Source organism: Psittacula echo, assembly GCF_963264785.1.
Source record: "Psittacula echo genome assembly, chromosome: 14".
NCBI lineage: Eukaryota > Metazoa > Chordata > Aves > Psittaciformes > Psittacidae > Psittacula > Psittacula echo.
The window spans coordinates 10,647,727-10,674,149 of record NC_137750.1 but is presented as its reverse complement, the minus strand read 5'-3'; the positions used below and the strand labels follow the sequence as shown (position 1 = coordinate 10,674,149).

Below are 26,423 nucleotides of genomic sequence, written 5' to 3'. Positions count from 1 at the left end.
TCAGTGCCTGAACCGTGAGAGCTTGGGGGAACGGCTCGCCTGGTGGTACCGCTGATAACCCTCTGAGGCGGCTGGGAGCAGCAGGAAGCTGCTCAGAGAATCCTTCTGGCACAGGGCCATGGCCTCCTTGTAATTTATCTTCTCTTTGGTGAGAGGGTCAATGAGATCCTTTTCGTAGTTGGACTCATCCTGGAGCCTGTTGGCCAGGTTGCCTGTTATCATCCCTGTCTGGACAGCTTCCAGCACGGGGATGCGACCGGTTTTCTTGGGATCGATGAGCCCTCCAGTTAGGTGCTGGACCTCCAGATAGGGGAAAGCACTCTCCTTGGTTATCCATCCCTTCTGAACTGCTTCCCCCACAGACAGCCTTCGCTTGGTCACCGGGTCCTCAATCCCTGTGAAAGCTTTCTGGGCATTAAGCAGTCTCTGCATGTAGGTCCTGTCAATCAGCCCCCTCTCAATTGCCTTATGGACTGAGAACCGGTCCCGAGAAATGAGGTCTATGATGCCCCCTGTGGCAGCCTGGGCTTCCAGGAGCTTCTGAGCCGTCATGGGATCAAGCAGCTTCTTTACAACAGCAGTCTTGATGTTGTACTTAGTGTCGGTGGTGGTGTCATACACCCCGGCAATGGGGGATGTATCATCACAGAAGCCCTTCTGTGAGGCTGGGGGGAAGAAGCTTTGGGTTTGGTGAGTGGTGGGTGATGAGACTGGGGATTTGGAGATGATGGAACCAATAGAGAGGGATGGGGGAGGCTTAGATTCCCCAGCCACCAGCAAGGCAAATTCAGAGATGGGAATCTTGCCATCCCGGTACAGCTGATATTCCTCCTTTGTGATCCTCCTCAGCCTTAGCGCATCGTCAATGGAGTACTGCTTCCCACTTTTCTTGTCAAGGAGCAATGAGACTTCCCCATTTGGGCCCAGCGTGGTGATTTCCTCCCAGTCACACTCCAGCTCTTGCAGCTGGATGTACTGACCTCTGTCTATAATACCTCTCTTATAGGCCTCGTAAGGGGACATATCCTTCCCTGTCTCAGGGTCCAAGATAGAGATCTTGGTGGAGAGGTTTGTCTCTCTCATCTGGGTCTCATGGTTGATTTCTTCCCGGTTGACTCTTGACTGGAGATCTCGAATGAACCTCTCCTTGTTGTAGATCTGATCCTTCTCCCTCAGGATGTCTGCCTCCAGCAGGGAGAACTCGTGTTGCAGCTGCTTCTTCTTCTGCCTGTCATTCTCCGTCCGTTGGCTAAGCAGTTTGGACTCCTCCCTCAGGAAGAGGACTTTCTGTTGTTTCTGCCTCTCCAGCTCTCGCAGTTCACTCTCCAAGCTGGCTCTCTCCTGGATGGCCAGGTTCCTGGCTTTCTGCAGCTCCGTCTCTTCACGAGCCCACGTCCTCTTCATGCCTTCAGCTCTCTCAATCTTCTCCCTAAGCCGCCGCACCTCCTCTTCCGCCTTTTGCTTGGCTCCCCTCTCCCTGTTCAGCAGCTCCCAGATGCGTGCACGTTCACTCTCCAGTGCTCTGTCCTTTTCTACTCGAATCACTTCCTTGTAGATGGTCTTCTCCTGGGATTTTGTTTTCTGCAGGACATCAACTTGCATCTGCAGGTTCTTACATTCTCTCTGCAAGTTCAGCACCTCCATCTTTTCATGGTCCAGCTCCAAGCGTAGGTTGCTAGCAGACTGTTCAAGGACTGGATCCTTCTCCAACTTGACCACTTCTTCCATAATGATCTTTTCCTGCACGGGGGCTGGGCTCTCCTCCAGCTCCTTTATTCTCAGTGTAATTTGTCTCATCTCCTTCTCCAGTGCAAGCCTCTTGCTTCGATCGTCCTGAAAGTTGAGCAACTTCTCCTGCTCTTCCACCAGTGCACGAACCTGCTGCACGTCACGTTCCAGACGACGCCTGTTGCTCACCTCCTCATCCAGACTTCTGCGCAGCCTGTTGTGCTCATCTCGGAGCTTCGGATCCTTTTGAGTCAGTATCACCTCTTGAACTACTACCTTCTCCTCTGGCTTTCTCCTCTCCAGTAGCATGTATTTATTCTGCAAGTCATAGATTGCATCCTCTGCAGCTCTCCTCTTTTGAGACATGTTACGCACCTCTTGACGGAGGCGATCAGCTTCTTTTTCCAAGAGTGGATCATTCTCATAGCGGATTACTTCCTTGTTGACTAGCTTGGTTTCCACCTTGGATCTCTCCCTCTTCCATTCATCCCTTTCACCCTGCAGCCTAATGAGCTGCTCTTGGGTCCTGCCATTGGTGTTTACTAGTTCATTGAGCTGCTCTTTCAGCCTGTCTATTTCTCTAAGAATCTCTGGACTCTTCTCATGTTTCACCACCTCTTCTATAACCTCCTTAAGTTCCACCACTGGTTTCTGTGACCTGAGGACATTGAGCTCTGCTAAGGCCTCCTCCACTTCACTGTCAACCTTTGTCCTTTTCAGAGTAACTTCCTGCAGCTCCCTTTTCAGGTGTGCAATTTGCCGCTCCGTTTCAGGATCCACCAGGAAAATCTCATTGACCCTCTCTTTAACCTCTACCCTTGGTTTTTGCTTCTCTGCAATACTGTACTGGCTCTGCAGCTCTCCCAGCTCACCTGTAAGCATCACGTTTTTGCTCCTCTCTTCTTCAATCAGAGTTTTCAGCTTGGAAGACTCTCTCAATAACTCCGGGTCCTGCTCTACCTGCTTCACCTCCTTAACAATAATTTTGGGTTCTGCCATTTCAATCAGTCTTTCCACCTCCTCAATCTTGTTCTTCACTTTCACTATGGCTTCCTCTGCAGACTTCCTCTTGAAGGATTCCTCATCAATTTGTAGCTGCAGGGTCCTCACAGACTTCAGCATTTCTGGGTTTTTCTCCAGTTTGATCAGCTCCTTCACCACCACTTTCTCTCGGATGTTGGGCTGCTTTCGCTCCAGCATGTGCAGCTCTTTCTTATGCTGCTCAAGTTCAGAAGCAGCAGCCAAGCTTTCCTCCTGGAGACGTTTGATCTCCTGACGAAGACTGGCTGCTTGGCTCTCTAGGCTTGGATCTCTCTCAATTTTTGTGATCTCTTTGGTGAGGAGCTGGGCAGGAATGTCTTTCCTCTCACTCTCCATCTGGGCAAGCTTCTGGCTCATCGAGTCAATGTCTTCTTGCAACCTCTGCCTCTTTCTGCCTTCCTCTTCAATCTGCTGTGCCATCTTAAACAGGTTGCTTTCCACCTGTGGGTCTCTGTAATATTCTATCACCTCCTTTTCTTCCACTTTTTCAATGGGCTTCTGAGTCTTCAACATGAGCAGCTTGTTTCTGTGTTCCTCCAGGTCCTCTTCAATCTTGACCACTTTCCTCCTTTCCTCCTCCAGCTGCAATTTCAACCCCTCAGATTCCCTGCTTGTCGTGGCTCTGCTTTCCAATTGCTGGGTTGGCTCACGTACAGCTTCAATGTCCTCATGCACTTCCTTCTGCAAGGGAAAACCAAAAAGGAATTAGAAAAAGAAAAAAGGCAAGGAAACCGAGTCCTTGAATCTGGCACAGAGGCCTTTCCATAACAAGGCACGGTAGGAGACAGAAAGACAGAACTGGTACAGAATCCACAGAGAACCACCAAATAAAACTGTTGATAAATGGCAAAGAGTTGGGGTTGTTCAGCCTGGAGAAGAGAAGGGGAAACCTTAGAGCAGCTCTCAGTGCCTAAAGGGGCTACAAGAACCCTGGAGAGGGGCTTTGGACAAGGGCCTGTAGGGACAGGCCAAGGGGAATGGCTTGAAAATGCCAGAGGGGAGACTGAGATGAGCTCTTAGGCAGAAGCTCTTCCCTGTGAGGGTGCTGAGGCGCTGGCACAGGGTGCCCAGAGAAGCTGTGGCTGCCCCATCCCTGGCAGTGTTCAAGGCCAGGTTGGACACAGGGGCTTGGAGCAAGCTGCTCCAGTGGAAGGGGTCCCTGCCCGTGGCAGGGGTTGGAACTGGATGGGCTTTAAGGTCCCTCCCAACCCAAACCATTCTAGGTTTCTATGACACATTCTCACTGTCTCAAGCAACTGACTTGGTGTCTTCCCCCTGTCATGGAAGTGCTGCAGCAGCCCATAAAGGTGCTTTGTGCTGTCTTCTTGTATCTGCAGCTGAGGAAGGGTAACGTGGCCAGTTCCTGCTATGCAGCTGGTTCACGGCAGCATCACAAGAGTGCCCCACTTTAATCTCTTGTCCTTCCTGATTACATTGAAAGTCATCCAGCCCAGAGATCCTTAACACAAGTGAAGCAAGCTCTAAAAAGGCATAAAAATTCTATTGCTTTGAAATGTTTCCAGAAGGTTGTGAGCACTAAATACCAGCCACAGCTGAATCTGAAACTCTCAGTCTATGAACATCGATTGCATGTAGCTGAGAACAGGACTTAAAAGTCCTAATCTTTTTTATCCTAGTATAAACTACAGCTTCAGTAAAGAGTTGAGGGCCCACAGAGGTGATGAAAGTCAGAACCTAAGATCAGTGTCAGTGAAACTGTGGTAACTCATGGTCTTTATCTCACAGGGGTTTCCATTCCTGTCCTTCCTCACACTTGGATGTCGAGATCTGGAGAGGGAGCGGTACGATCCCAGACTGACAGCTTTGGAAAGGTCATTTCAATCCCCAAGCTAGAGTACCCCAGTCTTGCCAGGAGCTGTTAGGCTGGTACCTTCTCAACAATCTTCTTGGCAAACTCCAGCCGGCTGAGCTGCTGTTTGTTTGCTGCTGCCAGCTCCATGTAGAGCTTGGCTACATCGTTTTCCTGAAACAGAAACAGGAGTGAGAGCTGTGTCCCCCTCGCCCTGGCACAGCCCTTTGGGATGGCACACTCTCCCACCCCTCCTTTCACCTGGATGCACTTTGCGTACTGCAATATTCCAGGGATTTGTGTCTTCACATCTGACCTTCTAGAGACACAGAGTCTAAGGACTCACATAGGAGATCCTGTCCCCTTCAGCTGAATGCCTGTTGGGTGCCTGCTAACCTACTTATGGTCCAGACTTCCAGATTCACTTTGGGCCACACATGGATGGCAGTGGGCAAATAGCCCAAGGTGATGCAGGAGAACTTGAGTGCGATTGGGAAGAGCACACAGGAGATCTGGCTCACTCCTGTCCCCACACTCCTACCCTGTGTTTTATCTTCACACACCATATGGTAAGGAGGCATCATCAGCAATTTCGACCAAAGGTACCAGGCACACCCCTAATTCTGCATCACATGGTGCTTTGACCGATAGACAAAGAGATCCTTGATGACGCTTGCTTTTGGGATTAGGACCATGATCACTTTAAGGCTTTAAGGGTGGATTAAGGCTTTGCAGAGGCTTGGGCAAGGAGCTGGACAACTGTTTCCATGCCTTTATCTTAACATTTTACCTGGGCCTGGATGCTTTCTTGCAGGGGGGTCACGCGCAGCCTCTTTGCAGCGAAGTCAGTCAGGGTAGGGTCCAGAGAAGAGCTGTATTTGCCTGCTTGGAGCTCATAGTCCTGTTAAGAGCAGAGGCAGAAGAATCAGTTGGGATCTCTCAGGTGAGACACCAAGGGAGTGCTACCTGGGAACACCCAGCCATACATTGAGTGTGGACTGCACATTCCGGGATAGTCTGATCACTGCGTTCTTCTCTGGCTCCTTGCTTTCAATCTCCTCCACCAGCCTCTGCAGGAGACACACATGATGTTAAGGACAGGTTGAAATACAGAAACCCAATAATACTCTGGTAGTCAAGAGCAGTAGCTCAGCCTCGTACTGGAGTGGTGGGAACAGGAATACGTTTAGGAAGAGGTTTCAGAGGATCTCAGCAGCACTCTTATTTGCCCAGGACCTGCCATACTGATTTATCATGTATGAGATAAATACCAGCCAACACAAAGACCTCCACATCTCATCCTCTGAATTAGTCAGCTGAGGATCTGCTCAGGGAGAGAAAGATGCAGGACCCAGATGCAATATCTCAGCCCAAGGTGCCATCTTTCAGGATCTGTGTGTGCCCTCTCCATGGAGAGGTTTTCAACCTGGGGGTGACTGGCACAGATGAGGACACCAGCCTGAGGATGAAGGCAGCTGGGTGAGATACAGCATCTGTGAGCTGCAATCACTGCCTCCTTGTTCTAGTTCATTCCCTGTGATGGGTAGAGCATACAACTAGGAGATGTTCACAAGCAAATTCCCCCTTCCCAGTCACATTGCAGGTTATGATGCTTGCCCTGGAACACACCTTCTGTGCCTGCAGCTTGTAGTTGATCTGGCTTGGCCCATCAGTGGTCTTCACTTGGTGCCTGGGTAGGTTGTTCATCCAGAACATCAGGTTCTCATTGGAGTTTTGGAACTGCTGGTAGGTGAGGCTGATATTTCTGAGGGTCTTCTCTCTGCATAGCACAGAATTGATCAGGAACATAAAGGGGAAGGGCAAAGATTCATGTGCAAGTTCCCAAAAAGACACTATGGTGAGAATGTCACCACAACAAACACCAAGACAACAAAAGTAAGGGGGTGATAACTGGTCCCCGAGTGGGGAGCACAACACTGCACATTGTGGTTGCTACTGCAACCTGGGAGGATGACAGAAAGAAAAAGGCAAGCAACAGCAATGCCTGTGAGAAATATTAAACATCAGGGTCTCTCTGGGCAGGGTCATGGATCAGGCAGAAGCCAGCAGTCAGCTACTTAAGGCCACCTTCTCGCAGCTATCTGGAAGCTCAAAGCCTCTGCTGTGCATAGGAAGGTAGCAACTGCACAGCAAAACAGACCTAGTCCTCAGTATTCTTGCATAGTGTTCAGGATGGTTCTGCAATGAAGAACATATTCCTGGGTCTCTGACTAATGCTGGTCCATGTCAGCTAAGAGAAGCAGAGATGATGCCATAGCTCCTCACCTCTGGTCCAGCTGGTCTGCCACGGCATGGTAGCGGTCATTGAGGAGCTGCACCTCCCGCTTCTGCCTCGGCAGGTCGGGGCAGTACTCCTGGAAGTTGTTCTGCACAGCACTGCAGCTGTGCTCAGCATCCTTGAGACCCCGGTTCAGCTTCAGCACACAGTCCTCTTGGGCCACCACCTCCCGCTTCATCTTCTGCAGGGGGAAACAGGGCACCTCCAGGTTTGCGTCAGTCGATGAACCAACCAGAAGTACTTAACACTGTTACTCACTGTGCAGCACCTGGGGGCAGTCAGGCTCTCCAAGAGATATGCAACATGGAAGAGATGGAGCAGTGAGACCTCTCAGTAAAGAAGGTGGGAAGCAAGTGGGTTGGACAGTGCATGCAGCAGAAGGGAGGAGTTTTGAGGAAGGCAGAAAAGGATCACTGTGAGTGCTACAGATGGGGCAGGGAGATTGGGAGCAGGAAAGAATAGGGGTAAGTGTAAAGCAGAGCAATGCAGATTAGATGCTAAGGGGTTCATCACGTATTTTAGGGACCCCAAAGGTAACCTGAGAAGGACAGAGCTTTTTGCTAGCCAGTGAGTGCAAATCAGCCTGCAACAGCAATGTAAAGCCTTCGAAGAACTGGTCCTTAGAAAGGCTTGAGGTGCTCAAATAAGCAAAGTCCAACTCTCCCCACTATTGCTACCTGAACTCAGAGATCCCCCTTCCTTCACGAAGACCCTGATGTTGCCCTACCTGCAGATCATTGGCCCGATCCTGCAGAGCATTGGGGGATGCGGGAATGATGCTGTCCTGAGCCAGCTTGGCCTCAAACGTGCTGACAATCTTGTCTGTGTTCTCAATCTGAGTCTCCAGGTTCAGGGCAGCCTTAGCCCTGCGTAACAGAAAACCAACAAGGTTAGCTACAGAAGATCCCATTCTTCTCTCTGGTTTTGCATGTTTAAGCTTATTTAACGTTAGAGCTTCTGCAGCATGGCAGAGAACAAGCAACATGCACACTCACCACCCTGTCATGCTACCCCGAAACCAAATATGTTGCACTTCGCTGCATACAGCGGAGCTGGGACACACCCATTGTAGTGGATTGTCCACAGATTACGCACAGGAACTCCTTCAGAGGTGCCTTTGGTGATGGATGGGAGGTTTCCAACCTGCACTGGCTGGGATGGACCTCAACCAATGCCCATATAGACCAAAAGCATCTTCTCACGCCTCTGTGTTGCTACCTCTGTGCAAATACTTCCTTCCCTCATCCCCATCAGGCCTTGCCATCATCACTCACTTCTCGTTGTACAGGCTGGAGAGCATATTGACATCATTGTATTTGCTCCTAAGGGCATTCAGTGTGACAGGGAGCTGGGAAGCCGAGGTGCTGGTGGGTTTCTTGGAAAGGAAGGTCTCACACTCCTTCTGCAAGGCATCCTTGGCTGCCCCCAGGTTCTCAAGTTTCTTTGTTGTTTCCTGGCACATCAGATGGGAGCAGAGTCACCCAACACAGTCATAACAGGGCTGTTGCGAAAACGTGTCTCCCTCAGGGACGGGTTTTGCTGTGGGGATAAGGGTGCAGGAGCCCTCTCATGAGGAGCTGGTCCCTGGGGCGCAGCCCCAGCCAGACTGTGGCTGTCTGGCAATGCCAGGGTGTGGGAAAGAGATCCAGGTAGGCAGAGATGGAGGAAACCTACGTGCCTGAGTCCATCCCTCTGCCAGGGCTGGATAAATACCCACAAGTGAAGGTGTAACAAGCTGAACTGCTACAGACCCAGACCTTATCGCAGAGGAAAAGAGGGGGGCTCCAGGGCACTGCCTCTTTTCCTGTCCCCCCCACATCTACCAGTCTGTACTCCCCATCACGTCAGCCAAAGCTGGTCCTTGGAGTAATTCCCCTCTATCCCAGTCTTTTATGCTACAGACCTGGAAGTGAAGGGTGACAGCATACCTGTGGCAAGGCTGAGGGCACCTCAAAACCAGCTCTGAAGCAAATGGACCATCTTGCTACAGAGCTGAGCCAAGAGAAGGGCCTGCATTTCCCTGGGGTTTGGCTTAACCTGTCCCATTCCAAGGGCTCGAGCCAGCCTAAAAGCCTTGCAACAGCAGCATGGTGCTCTTTGAAGCACAAGCTGTCATCTCCCATGTAATTCCTGTATCAACCCATTTGGGGCCAAGGACACAGCGCTACCAAGCTCACCCTGCTCCAGCTCTGCCGCAGCAGCAGCACCCACCTGCTGGTGTTTGATCCTCCTGGCAAGGTCATCTGTGGGATCACTGAAGTTCACTGGAGACCTCACACGGTTCAACACCTCCTTCTCTACCTGAATCAGGTCCTTGCCAACACGATCCAGGCTACTGAGAAGCTGGTCAGCTTGAGGGTCATCCTGGACTACAGGGGGGCTCCTGGACACAGCTGCAGTGAGACACAGCCTAGGTTAATCCCTATTTCCCATCTGCCATTCCAGTCTTGGTGCTGACCCTGAGAGCTCTTCCATGCATGGTCTCTAAAGCTCCCTCTCATGACAGCCCTGCTGCAAAGCTCTGCTCTTTGTGTTTTGCAGCTCTGAGACACAAAGGCTTCTCCTGAGCATGGGGTTTTGATGGAACCATAAGGGATTCAGTTACCATTCCTAATCCACAGAGGATCATGCAGATGCAGGTGCCTACCCATGGCAAAGGCTTAGGAAAATGCTTTTAGTTCTGCCTTGGCCAGCCAGAGCTCACGTCTAAAGGAGGGACACACACATCCATGTGCTGCCATGCAGACACATCCCTGCTCAGCTTTGCTGGGAGCTTTTGAACTGCAGCTGTGGGGGTAACACAGCTTAGCCAGGGGTTAGGATTCAGCCATGGCTGCCTGCTTCTCCCACAGCCCCCAGCTAGGGAAGAGAACTTCAAGGGACCCAGATCCCAAACAAGGTTTAATTAAGGCTTCTAGATAAGCACATCCCCCTGCAGCCCTAAATAACACCCTGCAGCTGTTGATGGAGCTGAGGTTGAGAAAGGCAACGGGCAATTTAAGAGAATTGCCTGAGACCACACAGTGAATCCTTGGCAGCACTAGGAGCCAGGTTATCCCATCGGCTGCTCTGTCCCATGGAGCAGAAGGCATCCTCACACTTGTACAGGTACCTCTGCCTGCCCAGGTGGGTGCTCCGCGAGGGAGGTGCATGGGATGGCTTTGGAGAGAGCTCGACTAACAGTGGACATACACACCTTGCTGGCTGGGTTGAACCTGCTCCTTGTGACTGCGTTTCAGGGCGCTGTGAACCGCTGCTCGCTTCTGCTTCACCGTGTTCAGTTCTGCTTCCAGCCTGTGAGCGGAGAGGAGCATCATCAGCCAGCAGCACGGAAACCACTGAGCAAGCCTTGACAGCCCAGCCCACCAGCGGCTTTGTGCCTCTGCCAGGGAAGGTGCTCCCAAAGGCAGGGGCAGGCTGGGAGCCTGCAGCCTCTTGTAGGAAATGTCCCTTAGGAAAAGGGACAGCAGCAAGAGCAGCCGGTTGGTTGGAGCAGCACGTTTCTCTCACTGGAGCCTGTGTTTCCAGCTCTCAGCAGCAGCTATCAAAGCTGGGCATTTATTGGGAATCACTGCAGTGCTTTGCAGTTCCACAGGAAGCAAGTACAAGCAGCTGCTTCTGTGGCTGCTGCGCTAGAAATGCCAAGTCTCATTTGTAAGGATGGTTCCCTTCTAATGAAACACAACTGGGATCAGAAGGAGCTGGGAGGACCAAAAATACCTCTGGGTGAGAAAAGGCTGATGCAACCAGGGGCCTTTGAACCATAGAATGCCAAACTGGTTTGGGTTGAAGGGACCTTAAAGCTCATGCAGTTCCAACCCCTGCCACGGGCAGGGACCCCTTCCACTGGAGCAGCTTGCTCCAAGCCCCTGTGTCCAACCTGGCCTTGAACACTGCCAGGGATGGGGCAGCCACAGCTTCTCTGGGCACCCTGTGCCAGCGCCTCAGCACCCTCACAGGGAAGAGCTTCTGCCTAAGAGCTCATCTCAGTCTCCTCTCTGGCAGGTTCAAGCCATTCCCCTTGGCCTGTCCCTACAGGCCCTTGTCCAAAGCCCCTCTCCAGGTTTCTTGTAGGCGATTTGAAGGACCAGACTAGTTCACATCCCTGCTCTGCACTGCTCCAGCTGCACTGTGCTTTAAAACCACCATGTCCCAGCTTGCTGGGTGCTGTCAGGCAAGGGCTGTCTCTCTGCAGGAGCAGAACATAGCTCCATGCAGAGGGACTGAATGGTGAAACAGGCTGGGAAATACAACAAAGACAAACATTTTGTATGTAGGAAGGGAAGCAAACACTGGGAGATGAAACAAGCTGTCAGACATGGCCTGAATAGGGTGAGTTTTCCAGGCAATATCTATAGAGCTGTTATCCAGAAGGATGTGGCAAACTTTACCTGTTCTATTTTAAAAGACACATGAAACCCATAAATCCAAAGGATTCAGTAATCCGGGATGTATGAAGAGAGGTTCGCACTCAGGAAGAGCAGCACAATGAAGTAATCACGCCTGGCTGAGTGGGGACCCACGCTCTCATCACGGGCATGCCCAAGGAGCCCTGGATCTAGGCTGTGTGCTCTTCCCGAAGACTTGAGCAGCACTGATTTATCCCAGCACCAGGGGCCATGATTATAAAGGTAATGCCAGGGCTCCCTGCATCCCTCATCCTGTGGGAACCACAGGAGCTGACTGGGCACCCAGGCAGTGGAGCACATGGTGATTCAAGGAACACTTCTCAGTTTCCATCTGGGGCTGGCTGGGAGGAGATTCCACAGATAAGTTGTCCTGTTTGGCAAGTTCCAAGCTCCAGACTGATTCTGCAATGGATTTAGTCAAACCTATTCAAGTCACATGTTTGGGTGAAGAAATCAAGCCTGGCTGCCAGAAAACTCTTTGACAGCAAGGTCTGTGTAGCATGCAGAGCTATCGAGGAACGGCGGGGACCTGGATGACATAGCTGGGTGCAGGGAACAACCCCTCTCCAGGAGGGATTTCATACTCGGCAGTGCAGAGGTCTGTTCCCAGCTGCTATTTCTCTGCAGGTGAGGCAGCCAGGCTGGCTACAACCTAAAAGCAAGTCTGGACATCTCTCTGGGCCAGGCTCTTCACTGCAGACTCACCTATTGACCTTGTCTATGGACTCAGGGTCTGGGGGAGGGATGGAGAAGCAAGCAGAAGGTGCCTCCTGGACCACACCGGTGCTGCTCTGCACCACCCACATCTCCGGGTTGCTGTTGTCCTTCAGCGTGTACTTGTCACCTCTGGCCAGCTGCACCTGGGACAAAGACACAAAACCCAGTGAGAGACTTGGCTCTCTGGCACCAGGCCGGTTTCTCCCATCACAGAGCCAAGATCTGGAGCAATCTTGCCTCTTCTGAGGGTACTGCCAGTCAAGCCCTCACCTCCCCAGCATCCCAGTCACAGAGGGTGTCCAAGGTGAGGGTCTGAGATGGATGCACCCGGCGCAGTTTCAGTGGGCTGATCTCTTTACTCTTTCTCTTCAGGTCTGTGATGCTCTTCTCCACCTGCTTCACTGCTTTCTCCTCGTTCTAGACAAAACAGGGAAGACAGTGGTAGTGACCAGGCTTGGATGAGAAGGAAGGGGAGGGTCACACTATAGAGGGGATGCTGGGGCCAGTTTTCCACCCCTGTGTGATCACTGCTGAGCTGGAGGCAGGAATTTCTCCATTCTTGACCCCTCCATGTCTCTTCTTCCCTTTTTCATTATCAACGCTCTCCTCTGTTTCCTTCTCTCACAGCAGATCTGCCCTCAAAGGCGCAGCCTGAGTTAACCTGAGGTGTTTCCGCTCTGTCATTTTCAATCTCCTAGAGAAGTTTTTCTCCTCAGAAATGGAACAGAGACCTGCCGAGAGGTGGCTGTGTTCCAGTGTCAGAAGGTACCAAGATCCCAGCACCAGAGCAAAATGTGCTGCATGCATGGGAAGACACCATGTTGAACACACCCCCTCCCTCTCTCCCAGGCAAATATTCCTCTCCTATCTATATCTCACCCCTGAGGTCAGATTTGTTTAATCTCTCCCTTGCTCTTGGCTCATGACACTGCTGAGGAGATGGGAGGACCTTTCCCTGCTGTTTGGGTGCCAGCAGCTCACGCTCTCTGCAGGGCCTCTAATCCAAGTGTCTTGGTTAGGACAACATGCAGCTCCTCCCTGCACTTCTTCACTCTGACGGTGACCTGGGGCCAGGCTGTGTGCCACTGAGGAGGACCAGTGCCTTCCCATGGCGTCACTGCCTCACAGCATGAGCAGTGCAGACCTTTGGGGGCTACAGGGACTCAGCATCCAGAGCACAGTATTGTCATGGGCTTCCCCCTCACCTGGGAATGAGCTAGGATGAACTGTCCCACTAGGTTCAGTAAGGTTATTCACCCACCTCTTCCCCTTCCCCACTGTTATTTCCTGGGAAGGATGTGACATTTGGTCTGCCCCTTAGGTCTGGTGAGTGCTGCCAGCCCTGAAGACCTCACCTCCAGCTGAAGCAGCAGGTCTGACACCACCCCAGGGCTGTCTTTGTTAAACTTGCTGTATTTGGTGTCCAGATCAGAACTCATCTTCTTCAGGGAGCAGCTCACAGCCTCAGCATCATCCTGGAACTGGAGGTGTGGGTAGGGAAATGGTCAGGGGTGGCAGGACATTGCTATCTCCAAGTCGTGTTGGGGGTCCCATTTCCCAGCACATCTCCCGCAGCCTGTCTGGGGCTCACAAGGCCCTAGAGACCACCCTCAGGTGGTAACAGTGATGAGCAAACCTTCGCTGCCCCTCTTCTCCAAGCCAGCACAACAGGGTTGAACTGATGAGGTGGGAGCCATCCTTCCCTGCAGCACTAAAGGACTGGTTTGGAGGAGTGTTTCCCCAACACACCCTCACTAGATGTAAGCAAAGGAGCTCCCATCCTCATCCCTTTGCTGTGCCTCTTCCCAGCTTGCCCACTCAGACCTGACCCTGCTGCCCCATGGCCCGTGCTCTCCTCGTTGCTTTGTACCTTCTTGTAGCTCTCCACGTTTTTCAGTTGACTCTCCTGGCAAATGCAGAGGTTCAGGAAATTCTGCCACTCATTCTTCAAGGCTTCCTGGTGGGCCTGTGGTGGGACAGAGCAGGATTCGGTGGGCTCCCGCTGGTCCTACCTCCCCCACCGCTGTCTCCTTTCCGCAGAGGCCCCAGAGATCAGAGCAAGAGTGAAGGCTGCTGTTGAGCGGAGACACAGCTATGGCCAGGTATTGCCTGATGCTGAGCTGAGCAAGGACGCTGCTCGACAAGGAGCTGGCTTATACAGAGCAGCCACCATTTCCCAAGGGGCCTCAGCTCTGAGCCCAGCTCAGCTTCCCACTGTGCCTGTGGGCTTGCAAATGGAGATCTGGGGCTGGTTTAACTTGGGAGAGATTGTGCCATGTCATAGCTGGAGCTTCACAGCAGCAGGAATGTGGCTGCATCAACCACATGTCTGAGCACCAGAGCAGGAGCTGGTCCCAGCACACTAATGTTAGCCACTATCTCCTGGAGGTTTCTGAAGGGGTGAAGACCCTGCACTGCCCTCAGCTTCCCCATAGGGCTGGAGCAGGCAGACTGATGCTGGCTGTCACCGGGAGCGTGGAAGGAAAGAGTAACACAGCAGCTCTGCAGAAGAGGTCTCCTCCAACCCACTTCCTGGCTCTCAATGCAGGGACACTCATTCTCTTACAGGGTTTGGGAGGACCCCCTTCCTTACCTGGATAGGTTTGACAGCCGGGTGCTTCAGCTCAATCATCCTGTCCCCATCGTCCTGCAGATTGTTCACAAACTCCTCCTGACTGAGCAACTCCTTGGACTTGAAATCCTAAGTGGGAAGAGAAATTCTGTGACCCTGGGAGCATGCAGGGAGCATGCCAGGAGCACAGAGCAGTCTCCTGGGACATCAAAGCACACACATCCTTATTGGTTTGTTTTTAAAGAAAGAAGAAGCTAAGCAAGGCTACAACAAATTACACACGCTTGGGCCTCAGAGAGCATCAGGGCATTCATCCAGAGAGCATTTTCCTAAGCAATTATCCCTCCCCTTTTTCCGGGTCCCAGGATATAGCTGTCACTGGGTGCTGTATTTGGACGCAGAGGCTGACATGATGCTGAGCCTTTCCCTCACCAACAGCTCTCTAATGTGTGATCCCACACGCCAGCTCAAGGGACGCTCAGAGTGGCTCATCCTTAACTCCAGTGTGGACCCAGAGCATCTCTTCCACCTCTGTTTCTGTGCCTCGGAAAGCACCGGGCTCAGGGCTGGTGGTGGATGTCCAGGAGGTTGGGATCCGATCTCAGATGCTGGGCTTGGCCAGCCCCCAGGAGCCCACCTCGTACTCCCGACGCACGCTCTGGACGTCCGTCATTTGGTCACTCCAGTCCTGCTTCAGGATCCTGGTCTGCTGGTCCGTCAGGTAGCCCAGCTCCTTGGTGCAGCCCTGGAGGTGGTGGTAGAGGCTGCCCAGGCTCTGCCCTCGCCAGATGGAGGCTTTCTGCGCATGCACACAGGGGAGAGACAGCGTTGGTGCTCAGGCTGAGGAGAACCTTCCCCTCCTCCTCCCCAGGATCCCACTCTCATTGCACATCCGCTGGGAGATTCCCAGAGCCCTTGGTGAGACATCTCTGCCACCGCTTGCTCTTATCTGATGGGGCTGCCAATCCCTTTTCCCTCCTTCACAGACAGGCTGTGTTTGTCTAACCAGAATCTCAGGTGTGGGCTGGTGCCTGGGGCAGGCTGAGGGCTGGCCCCGCTCTGCTCTATTTCTCACAAATGCCATTCTTCAGCATCAGCCTTTCCAGGCCCAGCTGGCAAAACCCAGGGCCTTCTTCCCAACCACCTCCTTTGTTGCCGCTGCTCATTTCCTCTCTGGAGCCCTTGTCAGGGATCACTGCAAGCCTCAACATTTGCAATCCTGATTTGGAGCGGTGTGGGCTGGCACAGGGCTTCCTGCTGCTGCACCCGTAACCCTGCACTCATGGACACACTGGCAACTCCAGACCAGCAATCCATGAGGAGGAGACACACAGATCTCACCCACAGCACTGCCCGGAGGGCAGCAAGCGTGCTCTCAATTTACACTCCAGGTGGGGAGGAAACAGAGCAACAAGATGAGGGACACAACCAGAGGTAGCTCCTGCCCGGAGCCGGGCATTCCCTGTCCATCAGGGATGGTGTTTCTCTGCTATATGACCCCATCATCTGTCCGGAAAGCCACTGGAAGCTTACCAGCAAGTCCTTGTACTGGCTTTTTAAATCTGCCACATCCTGGGTTACAACACGGCCAAGATCAAGGGGAAAAGAAAAGAGAAAAAAGCTGTTACCAAAACACGTGGTAGATGCTGATGAGCTGATTTATGGAAAGTGCTTTAGAAGCCATTCGGGAACCACCTTCCTGGCCCCTGCATGGTTTGGGCTGTCCAAGCTCAGGTCTCCCTGTGCCCTCTGCAGAACAGGGGTGGATATTCACCACGCAGAGGAGCGGATGAGCAGAGCCTGCAGGGTCCCAAGCAAAGCCAACAGGAACAGGGAGGGGATGGAGGGCACCTTACCCCGGAGCGGACGTTCTTGATCTGGAGGCCATAGGCTTCGATCTCCTTCTGGAGGATGTTGTGCTCAGCTATTTGCTTCTCCAGCTCTGACATGCCGGGGCCGTACTGTCCTGCGCTGACTTGTTTCTGTGCAAAAGGAGTTGAGGCAGGGATTAAAGCAGGAGACTTTATTTCAGGGAAAAGCCCCAGCGAGTGCTGGTATCTGGGATGTGACAGCAGTCCAGGAGGAAGGGAAGGGATCCGCTTTACTGTGATTGTTGTAGGTTGCCATTTCCCCAGCCATATGCATGGCAAAGATAACCAGGACATATAACTCTGGTGTACAAACCTAAGCTGAACCAGCCAGCCTGTGGTGGCTGCATTGGATGCACAGTTACCATTCAGCTTTCAAGGGAATCCAAGTTAATTCCAAACTGAGACTGCAGCATGAAACCCTAGGATGCAGGGGTGTAAAGTCCCTGAAGACATCACCTTCTCTATCCTCTCATCCCACATCAGGGCACCTCTACCTGCTCTCCCTCCAGCAGCTCTTAATATGAAGGAGTCAATCAAGAAGGTGCTCCAGAGGGTTTTAAGAGGTGGGAAGAGAATCATTCTCCTGCCCAGAGCAGTTGAGTTACTTCCACCACCCCAAACGTCCCAGCATGCTGCTGAGCACACAATGGCTCGCAGAGCCCTACAGGCAACAGCAGACATTATCTGGCCTTGCAGGATTTGGGAGATGCATCTAAAACCAGCAGCTGTTACCATCTTTTGGTCCAGGATCTTGGCCCAATCTACCCTGGGCCCCACATCAGGGATGTTCAGCTGTTCATAGAGGGCCCTGTACTCTGCACAGAGCTGGGTCACACGGTCATGGAGCTGCTGGATGCTGCCAAGAGAAAAGGAACACGTCTCAGGGTCAGTTTGGAAAGGGGAGAACCAAAGTGGGGTTTGTGGAGCCCAGATTTCACTCATAAGACCCTTTGCTGTCCCTTTGTGACACTGGGCTCCTTCAGCAGTGGACGCTCTTGTCCTGGTGCTCTCCATCTCCAGGGGTGTCTCAGAAATCACCACCCAGGAGAAAGGCAGCTGCAGGGAGATCAGGGCTGTCCCTTCCCAACTAGGAAATAACTCTTCCCTCCTGGCTTCCACCTAGAAGGGCTGGAGAGCGAAGGGGAGCAAAGCACCACAGGCCAACCAAAGCTCTTCTCCCATTCCCACCACCACCTCTGTGCTCGCCTGAACAAAAGGCATTCATTTTAGGAAGGGCAGAGGAAAAGGGGATTTGCTCTGGGAGCGGGGCCATGGTTTAGCTCTGCATTTCTCAGGTACCTTTCACAAGAGCTCCCAAATAAGAGCGGGCACTGTTGGGTGATCACTTTGGAAGCCACCCTACACACCCCTCTCCTTACAATATGTTGGCAAAATCCCTGATTTTAAGGATAAAGTCTATGGGAGGAAGGCTGAAACTCAACCTCTCATGGCAACGACTGGAGCTCAGTCTAGGTCTTAGCGGGGTTCCCAATTGCTTGATGCCCCCATCACACCAGTCCTCCCTATTTGTACTCACTCCTTCTCTATCTCAGTAGCCTGAGGGTGTTTCAGCCGCTTGGCACGGTCCACATCCAGGAAGAGGTCCTTCAGCAGGGTCTCTGCTTCCTTCAGATTCCTGGCATTCTCTGGCTGGAACTCAAAAGCCTTGCTCTTCTGGTGATTGTTGGCATCCTGGAGACCAGGGAAGACAGGAAAAAGCCTGGTTGGACCATGCAGACCTCACAACATTTTCCTCGGTCAATGCACAGGGCCTGGATGCTCAATGCGCTGAGCCCAGAGGAACCCCACAGAGATGCAAAGGTGCAGCCGAGCTGTCTGCTTCAGCACCTCTTCCACCCAGGGCTCAGTGTGGGTCAGGCTGGCTGCTGGCCTCTGGGGTTGCTGGGAGGCACAGGGCTGTGCTGCTGTGGGTGAGACAGCCAGGGCTGTGGGAAGCATGAGGCACCAAGCAGAAAGCACAGAGGCTGGAATTTGGGAGGCCCTGGTATGCAGCCCCAGGGGCTGGGAGGCTCTGCAGGGTGCTCTGTTCCTCCCCAGCCTCCAGTCAGCCCCCAGACCTGCCCCAGCAAGCTGATGCACACAGAGCAGACACCTGACCTGCTGGCCTAGACACTGCAGAGCCTTTCCCCTTCGCACCCCGCTCCGCAGAGCTCACCTGCCGGAGCCTGGACTGGGTCTCCAGGATGTCCTTCTCCACCTGGTCAGCATTTGTCTGCATGCGGGAGATGAGCACGGCCAGCTCGTTTGTGGAGGACCTGAGAGAGGGAGGAACAAAGCAATGGGTGGGTGATGGCAATTCTCACCCTCTTCATCACCACCCAGGACCTGACATGGGGATGGTTCTTCACATCTTCTCCCTGTGCCTTCCTGGTCTCCACAGAAAGAGCCTAAGCGTGGCCAAGGTGTATATGGGTGGTGGATGCCTGGCTGTTGCCTTCAGCCAAGTGGAGGTGCAAGGTAGTGTGTTCAGAGCAAGCAGACGGTGGCTTTTTGTGCACCACGCAGCTCATCAGCACAACTCCTTGCTGCAGGACACTGCAGGTGCTCCAAAGTTCGAGTGGATTCAAAAAGCAGTGAGGGGGGAAGAGGAAAGGAATCTGCTGTAGGGCTCCCAAATACACCAACACCACATCTGGGTGGGGAAGACCTGAAGCCACAGGCAGCTGGAGGCCAGGAGAGCACCCTGCAGAGGCAGCACAACATGCTTGCCCTGTTTGGAGGCACTTCCCTGCGTGCCTGCCCTTGGTTGCTGGCAGAGGTGGCTGAGATGTCCCTTCAGCCTGACCCAGAGCTGCCTTCCTGCAGTCCTGTTTCGTGCTCAGTGCCCTGCGGCTCAGCCCATTGAGATGCTGGAGAGCCCGGTGCCACCCCAGGACTGGGTTGCAGTGGACAAGGACTTGCGACACAGACAAGAAGCCCCTCTGGGCACTGCGTAGCTGCTGCAGTCGTGCTGCTTGCAGGGCCTGGGGACAAATTGCCCAAGCCCAGGACACAGCTACCAGCGAAGATTCACTGAAGGTCCCCATCAGACCATTCCCTATTGTCTGTCACCTCAGTGCCACCACACAACCGATGGGCACCATCACAGCCCTCACTCCATCCTTACTATCGTGAACAGGCACCAAGAGCTTTGCTGGACCCAGAGACTGCAGCAAGGCACGGGATGGTTCCCAAAGCTCCCTTCGGACAAGTCTTGGTGCCACTTTAGTCCTCATGTCCCCCTGAGGACAGTGCCCTCCAGGCAGGGAGAGCGCAGCACTACCAGGATGTGGGACCAGAAGCATCACCCAGGGATGAGCCCTTGGAAAACTGCCCATGGGACAAAGTTCAGCAGAGGCTCAGCTCGGCTCCTGCTGACTCCGGAGTTTGAGACCTGAAGGAAGGAGTTTGGGCAGCAGCAATGGGACACTGCAAGGGGTCAGCTGAAGGGGGAGTGCACTTCTCCAGGGCTGGCTGGTACCTCTTTGGTGGAGGAGGAAGGTGCTGGCCTGCAGCAGAGCCACCCACATCTGCCCTCCAGCCACGTGGTTTCCTTCCTAGCCCCTGAATCCAGCAGAGGACAGAGGAAAGCGGTTCCCTTAACGGCTCTGTCATTGCTGCAGCTCCTCATCATGGCTCCAGCTATGCCACGGCTCATACCAAAGGCTAGAGCAGTTGCTGGGATGTTCATTTATTACAGCCCCAAGTGACTGTAAAGTGCCAGTGAGCGTTACAGTCACCCCAAGCCAAGCACTTGGATGCCACAGTCAGAGCTTGTGCTCAAAGTCAGCTCAGCCCATGCTGACCGCAGCCAAGCCTGTGTAACACCGGAGGAGCAGCGCTCCCGCTCACAGCATCCTCCTGTCCCCTTTCTCCAGCTCCTCCCTTGGCTTGGATTTCCCAAGAGGGAGGCGTGGGCCTGCAGCACAGCAGCTCTCAGCTCCCTCTGGGTTTGGGTTGGCAGCGTCTTCTGGCCATGCCTCAGCTTCCCTGCCTGCAAAATGCATGTCAGCAAAGAGAAGGGGGGACTGCTGCCCTCTTCTATGGGGTCTAATTCCGGGGATCATGGAGCCAAAGAGCCCAAGCAGAGCATTCATCATCACCATCACCCAAACATCACTGTCTGCTGCAATCTGCCTTTTATACCCCATTAAACATCCCATCTGAGCCCTAGGGATGCCTGTCCTGGGCTCAGCTGCAGTGCCTGAGGAGCCGAACAGCAGCCCCAAGACCCAGCACCACAGGGCAGGTGGAAGCAGCACGGAGCCCGGGCTGGCTCGCTGTGAGCCTGAGCGTGCAGCAGGCTGGAAGCTCTGGAGGTGCCCCCTCCCCAGCAGGTTACACAATGTCCCACTCATCCCTGACACGCCTGGAATGAGGTGGTGTCCCATGAGCAAATACTTGAGCACCACCCAAGCTTCCTGCTCGGGCTCCCTGTGCAGGGAGGAGGGAGTGAGTCACGGGCTGGCCCATCCCGGGGGATGGACGCCTGTCCCGATGGGCGAGCATCATCCACCCGAGAGGGCTGCAGAGCTCAGCTCCTGCCTGGGAAGAGCAGGAATGGGGAGTGCAGTCTGAGCCCTGCTGTGAGGTGACTGTGGATGTTCCTGCAAGTGTTCACATCCCATGGAGACGAGGCCCTCAGTGCCATGGGTTAGTGGTGGCCCTGGCAGTGCTGGGCAAAGGCTGGACCTGATGAGGTTAAAGGGCTTTTCCAACCTGGCTGATCCTCTGATTCTAGGAGAGGAGAAGTGAGCATCCGTTCTTCCCAGGGACAGGGGACTGCCAATAGATTCCTGATTATTTCTGGTGATACCTAATTCCTGGCTGAAGAAAACACTGGGACACCCCCTCCCTTGGTTCATAAGGCTGGACACATAAATCAGCTTCATTTAGGCCAAGCCACAGCAAAACTATGGACTGAGAAGACCTCAGCAACCTCCCAGCCACAGGAACTCAGCCTTGCCCATCCCCACTTGCGCTGCCTTCACATGGGGCACCTGAGGCTAGGAACGAGGATGCTGTAGCAAACAGCCTGATCTTCAGGGAAGAAGTGATGCTTCCTGCAGAACACTGTCTCAGGAGCAGAAAGGGTCTCCCCTGTGTGTCCTGGATTGGAGAGCCGGGTCCCCTTGCTGGCCAAGGAAGGAAGCCTGGCAGAGGAGGACACCAAGGCCCTGTATCCAGCAGCCAGGCTGGAAGCAGCTCCCCAGCCCTATGAGCACCTGAACCACTTCAGAGTCTACAGAAGAGCAGTCTGGATGCTTGAGGACACTGGAGCCGGGTAAGGGATGTCCCCTGGGAGGAGAGAGGTGTCTGCACGCTGCCCTGGGGGCCAGAGTAAGGCCTGAAGCCATCTCAGCTGAGCCTCCCACCCTCACATTGCTCCTCAGTCAAGGTGAGAGCAACACTGAGGAACCCACTTGGTCCACGCATGCTTAGAGAAGTGCCCACACCACCACAGACCCTCTTATCCCATCCGTAGACCATGGCAAAAGGAGCATGAGCGTCTCCTGTCCATGCCAACACCCATCCGCACAGCCTGCAGTGACACAGACACATCTCTGTCCTTCCTCAGGGCTGTGCCCCCTGCTCCTGGGCAGAAGCCCTCACTCAATGACCTGAGCACAGCTTGGCCCCACGTTTCAGGGTGGCCGCGCTGACACTTGGGCTGCAGGGAGGCTTCGGGTGGGATACGAGGAGCCACGAGCTCACTTGTGCTCACATTGGGCATCCCTCAGCCTCCTGGGGCTCAGGTCCCACCCCAGGTCCTCACACAGTGTGAGCCTGCACCCACAGCCCCGGCATGGCCGAGATGGATGAGGGCAAGGCTCGGCCAGCTCCTCCTGCTCCTCCTCCTCAGGAGCCAGGACAGGCCTCCTCCCTGGGGCTATCTCATGCCTGCAAGAGGCAGAGCACAGTTATTATCATTATTAATTGGTTCATTTCTCACACCACTTTCTGCCTCCTAGACCGTCCAACCGCACACCAGGGACAGTGTCTCAGCAGGAGCAGCACTGTCCCCTGTTCTGGGTCACTCCTGCCAGAGCATGTCTGGACAGGACCACAGCACCAACCAACTTCAGTCCCTGACGCCCTCTGTCCCTTCCTTTCAGTGGGCTTTGTTTTATAGCCGTGAGGCAGAGCGCAAAGATGGGTCTGTTCTCCCCAGCACACAGAAGTCCTCACGCACTCTGATCTTCCAGCCCAAGCAGCAATCCCAGATGATAAAACCAGGACATGACTTTCCATCCACCTCCAAAACCACCCACTGCTGGTGTCGAGATGACACCCGGGCAGCCAGTCCAGCCAGATCTGATTCAATTCCACCTTCTCAGGAGCTTTTCCTTTCAGCCCTGCATTGTGCTTCTTCCAGCACACAGTGAGGATGCTCCTTGGGGACAAACCTGCTCCTGTCACTGCCCCCCTGGGATCCATCCACCAAGGAAAGACAGCAAAGGGCCCTGCAAGCCAGGATGCTCAACACCATGGTCCCAAGGACCCAGACAAGGAACCTCTCTAGGGGTCTGTGCCAGCAGCAGCACCATGAATCGTGCACTCCTGGAGGCAGAGAACCCCAACTGCCGCTGAGGTTCTGGCCTTGGGGCCACCAGGAGCAGCAATGGGCCACCAACATCTTCTTGGGGCCACCTGCAGAGCGTGAGCTGGCGGCTGCGCCTCAGACAACTCAATCACCTTCATTCTCTCAGCTAACACTGGCGCTGACCAAGCTGCAGGCCATGGCCAGGAGAATCAGCCTTTGTCTGATGGCTGGTGCCTCCTGAAACAAGCACAACTAGCTCAGTAATTGCAGTGCCTCTGGCTCCAGGCTCCATCCTGCACAGGGGAGAGGTGTGAGGTCTCACCAGGATGCAACTCCAGTTATCCCAAGAGGCTCATGCTGGGGAAGAACCTGGCTCAAACCCACAGGGGCTGCAGTGAGGCTGTCCCAGGACATGTGAAATCCCAACCCCAGGTTTGGAGCCCTGATGGTGAAGGGGGTAGGTTGCATTAGCAAGACTAAAACCCGAGGCTGACACAGCTCCAGGGCTCCCGGGGAGGGGTCTCACTGCAGCCAGGCCCCAGCAGAGGTTTGGTGTTCAGAGAGCCCCACACCTCTCTTTGAGATGAGTTTGTAAGTGCTCAGCTCCACTGAGGCAGAAGCTTCCCTATGGCAGGGCTCCAGCTCCCAACATCTACATGGGGAGGTCTCAGTCTTTGTGTGGGCCACCTTCTCCCCCTGTCCCACTGCCCTGCCCAGCAGCACAGAGCCACCACCCTTCTGTTTGCTGTCTGCTCAAAGGGTTTGGCCCCCATAAACAGTGCAGTTGGGTGCCAGCACCGTGTTGTGTCCACCCAGGAGCCTGTCTCCTCGCACACCATCCTGGGCTGCTGCTGCTGCTGCCCCCAAGAGATGGGGCCAGCACCCTCTTCTCCGTGCAGGTCCCCCCTCCTCAGAACAGCCCCACTGTGATTTCCACAGCCTCTAACCCTGGCTGGCAGCAGGGATTCCCACAGAATCAGTGCAGGCGTGTATGAGACGTGGAACTGCTGAGGAAGCTGGAAAATAGCCCTGAGTTAGCAACCGCTGAAGGGAGGGATGAGCCCTCTCCCCGCAGGAGCACCCCTCCCAGAGGACACCCTGCTCCAAGGGAAGCATCCTGGTCCCATCACACACAGCTTAGGGCATCTCTTCAGAGGGGACAGAGCTGTCAGATCCTTTCGGTGCCACCTCAGCTCCCCAGCCTGTCACCAGGATGGATTAGAGCAGTCACCAGCAAACCTGCTCCTCGCCCATCTTCACCACCTCAGCAGCACTGAATTGAGCATCCTTCTTCACAGACCCCAGGTCCCAGGGCAGCATCGTACCAACCTCACACAGGCAGTGAGTCCTGAGATCTCAACTCCAGGCTGGTATCTGCTTCACCATCAAGCAGATCTCGCTCCACTCAGGCAAAGAGGCCGGTTTTATTCTCCCTACTTCCTTCCTACCCACCCAAAAGGGGCTTTGCAGCACTGCTCGTCCCAGGGGCTGCACAGGTGCTTCTGGTCTGGAGCACAAAGCCCACCAAAGGCAAGGACAAGAGCTGGGGCAGCACGTCTTGGCATCACCTCCCGGCAAACCCCAACTTCCCAGCTGCTCTACAAAGGATGGTTCTGGTCCTTCGGGGTGGCCTAGGACACATCGAGTGCTCTTCCCTCATCTTCCCCCAGGGTCCCAGGACAGCTTAGAGCGAGGAGAGGGCCCGCACTTACTTGCTTGGCTTGACAGGGGAAGCTCTGCTGGGGGAGCTCCTGCTCGGGGAGCCTTTGCCCGCCCCCTTGAACATGGCAGCGAGGTCCCCGCGGGTCTCCGGGCGCCTGCGGGGTCGCGGCGGGCGCTGGCTCCGTGCTCGCTGTCGGGACGGGAGGACGGGACTCGGCCGGGGCGGGCGGGAGCCGCTAAAGAGCAGTTTCTGGGAGGCTCCTCCCCGAGCGCAGGTGAGCGGCGGCGATGGAGGCACGGGAACAGGCACCCGACGAACCAGTTTGGGGGGGAAGAGCAGAGCCCCGGGGGGGAACGGGGCTCGGGCCCGCCCTGGCTTGGGGAGCGTTTCTGCGCACGCAGCCCCAGCCGAGCAGCAGCTCCCCAGCGCAGAGCAGCGCGCACAGCAGCGAGGGAAGCCGGCAACAGCCTCCTCGAGGGGTGCGCTGCACGTCCCAAACACATTGTAAAGCATCTTCTTCCATTCGCTGTTTAAAATGCGAGAGAAGCAGCAGAAACCCTGCAGATGAAGCCAACCAAGAGTTTCCCAAGGCAGCTCAGCACTTTGGGAACCACCGATTTGCAGGACATGATGTTATTTTGCAGTACAGGAAGGTTTTGGCCCAGGCTCCGCACAAGGCAGCCCCAGCTCCAGCAAAACACGGAAAGGTCATGGCAGAATGAAGGCTGGAGGCTCCGAGCATCACAAAAGCTGCAGCCAGTAGGATTCAGGCTCTGAGACAAACTCAGGTCCCAAAGCCCCCAAGACCTGGCTCTGAGGCTCTATCGAGGCACCCCGTCTATGACCTTAGAGCAGGCTCTGCCTCTGGGCAGCTGTTTTCCCTGTGGAGCAAAGGTTCAGAGTCCCAGCTGGTTCCCAGTACAGCCCAACAACACTGGCATCTCCATGGCTCCCGGGGATGCCCATCAGGCTGTGCTGCACCCCGCGGCTCTCCTAAGTCACCGCAAGGCTGGGCGGGCATCTACATCCTGTGGGTTTCAGACAAAGCAAAGCCCAAAGACCCCCAGAAATCAGGAAGGCTGCGTTTCAGGCTGATCCTACATGGATCCCACAGCCACATGGGATCTTTATCCAGTGCAGGACCAGAGAGGAAGGGCAGAGGATGGAGGAGGAAGACAGGAGCAGATGGGGACCACAGTCCCCACATAAGCACCAGCCACCCATGATGCCGACACACATTTGTGGCTGTTCTTCCCCATTTCATGTGACCCAAGAACAATCTAGAGCCAAAGGCCCGAAGGTCCCTCATCACTTCCTGGGTGACCTCCTTGTCCTCTTTAAATTGGCACAAACCAAATCACGCTTATCTCAGGAGAAAGGGAAAGACATGCATAGGACAAGGCTCCTTTACAAGTTACTTGCTTTCTGCTATGATTTTGCTCTTCAACAAGCTGCAAAGCCTTGCTTTTTCATGGTGGTATCACAGCTTGGGCCCTGCTTCTTACACCAGGATCCAAAAGCATGAGGATGGGAGGTCCCCACAGCTCAAAGTGCTGGGAGGCAGCTGGTGTGGACCTTAGGAAGACCTCTCCTTCAAGGGGGCTGGAGTTAGCAGAGGCCTGCCTTAGGGCCCATCGTTGCTGTGTGAAGGTCTACACACAGGTTGGAAAGCGGTTCCAAAGAGGTCACCCCTTTGCCATTAACATCCAGTTGACCGATGTCAGCAACGATGCTCCTCGGCCGGAGCTAACGGAGGGCCCCAGGCAGGA

At 54.3% G+C, this 26,423-nt stretch overlaps 1 protein-coding gene across 1 annotated transcript; it reads right to left on the bottom strand.

Annotated features, from left to right (window-relative positions):
* Positions 1 to 24,777, bottom strand: EVPL (envoplakin; the record flags this gene model as incomplete). Its single annotated transcript, XM_080629576.1, has 22 exons — positions 1 to 3,450; positions 4,661 to 4,753; positions 5,370 to 5,480; positions 5,566 to 5,649; positions 6,209 to 6,359; positions 6,866 to 7,059; positions 7,606 to 7,744; positions 8,153 to 8,331; positions 9,090 to 9,271; positions 10,075 to 10,172; positions 11,993 to 12,147; positions 12,275 to 12,421; positions 13,360 to 13,485; positions 13,875 to 13,970; positions 14,598 to 14,705; positions 15,214 to 15,375; positions 16,110 to 16,148; positions 16,433 to 16,558; positions 17,180 to 17,303; positions 17,985 to 18,139; positions 18,624 to 18,723; positions 24,704 to 24,777. The coding sequence occupies 22 exons, from the start codon at positions 24,775 to 24,777 to the stop codon at positions 1 to 3; spliced, it is 6,093 nt and encodes a 2,030-aa protein (XP_080485702.1).
* Positions 24,778 to 26,423: the final 1,646 nt, after the last annotated feature.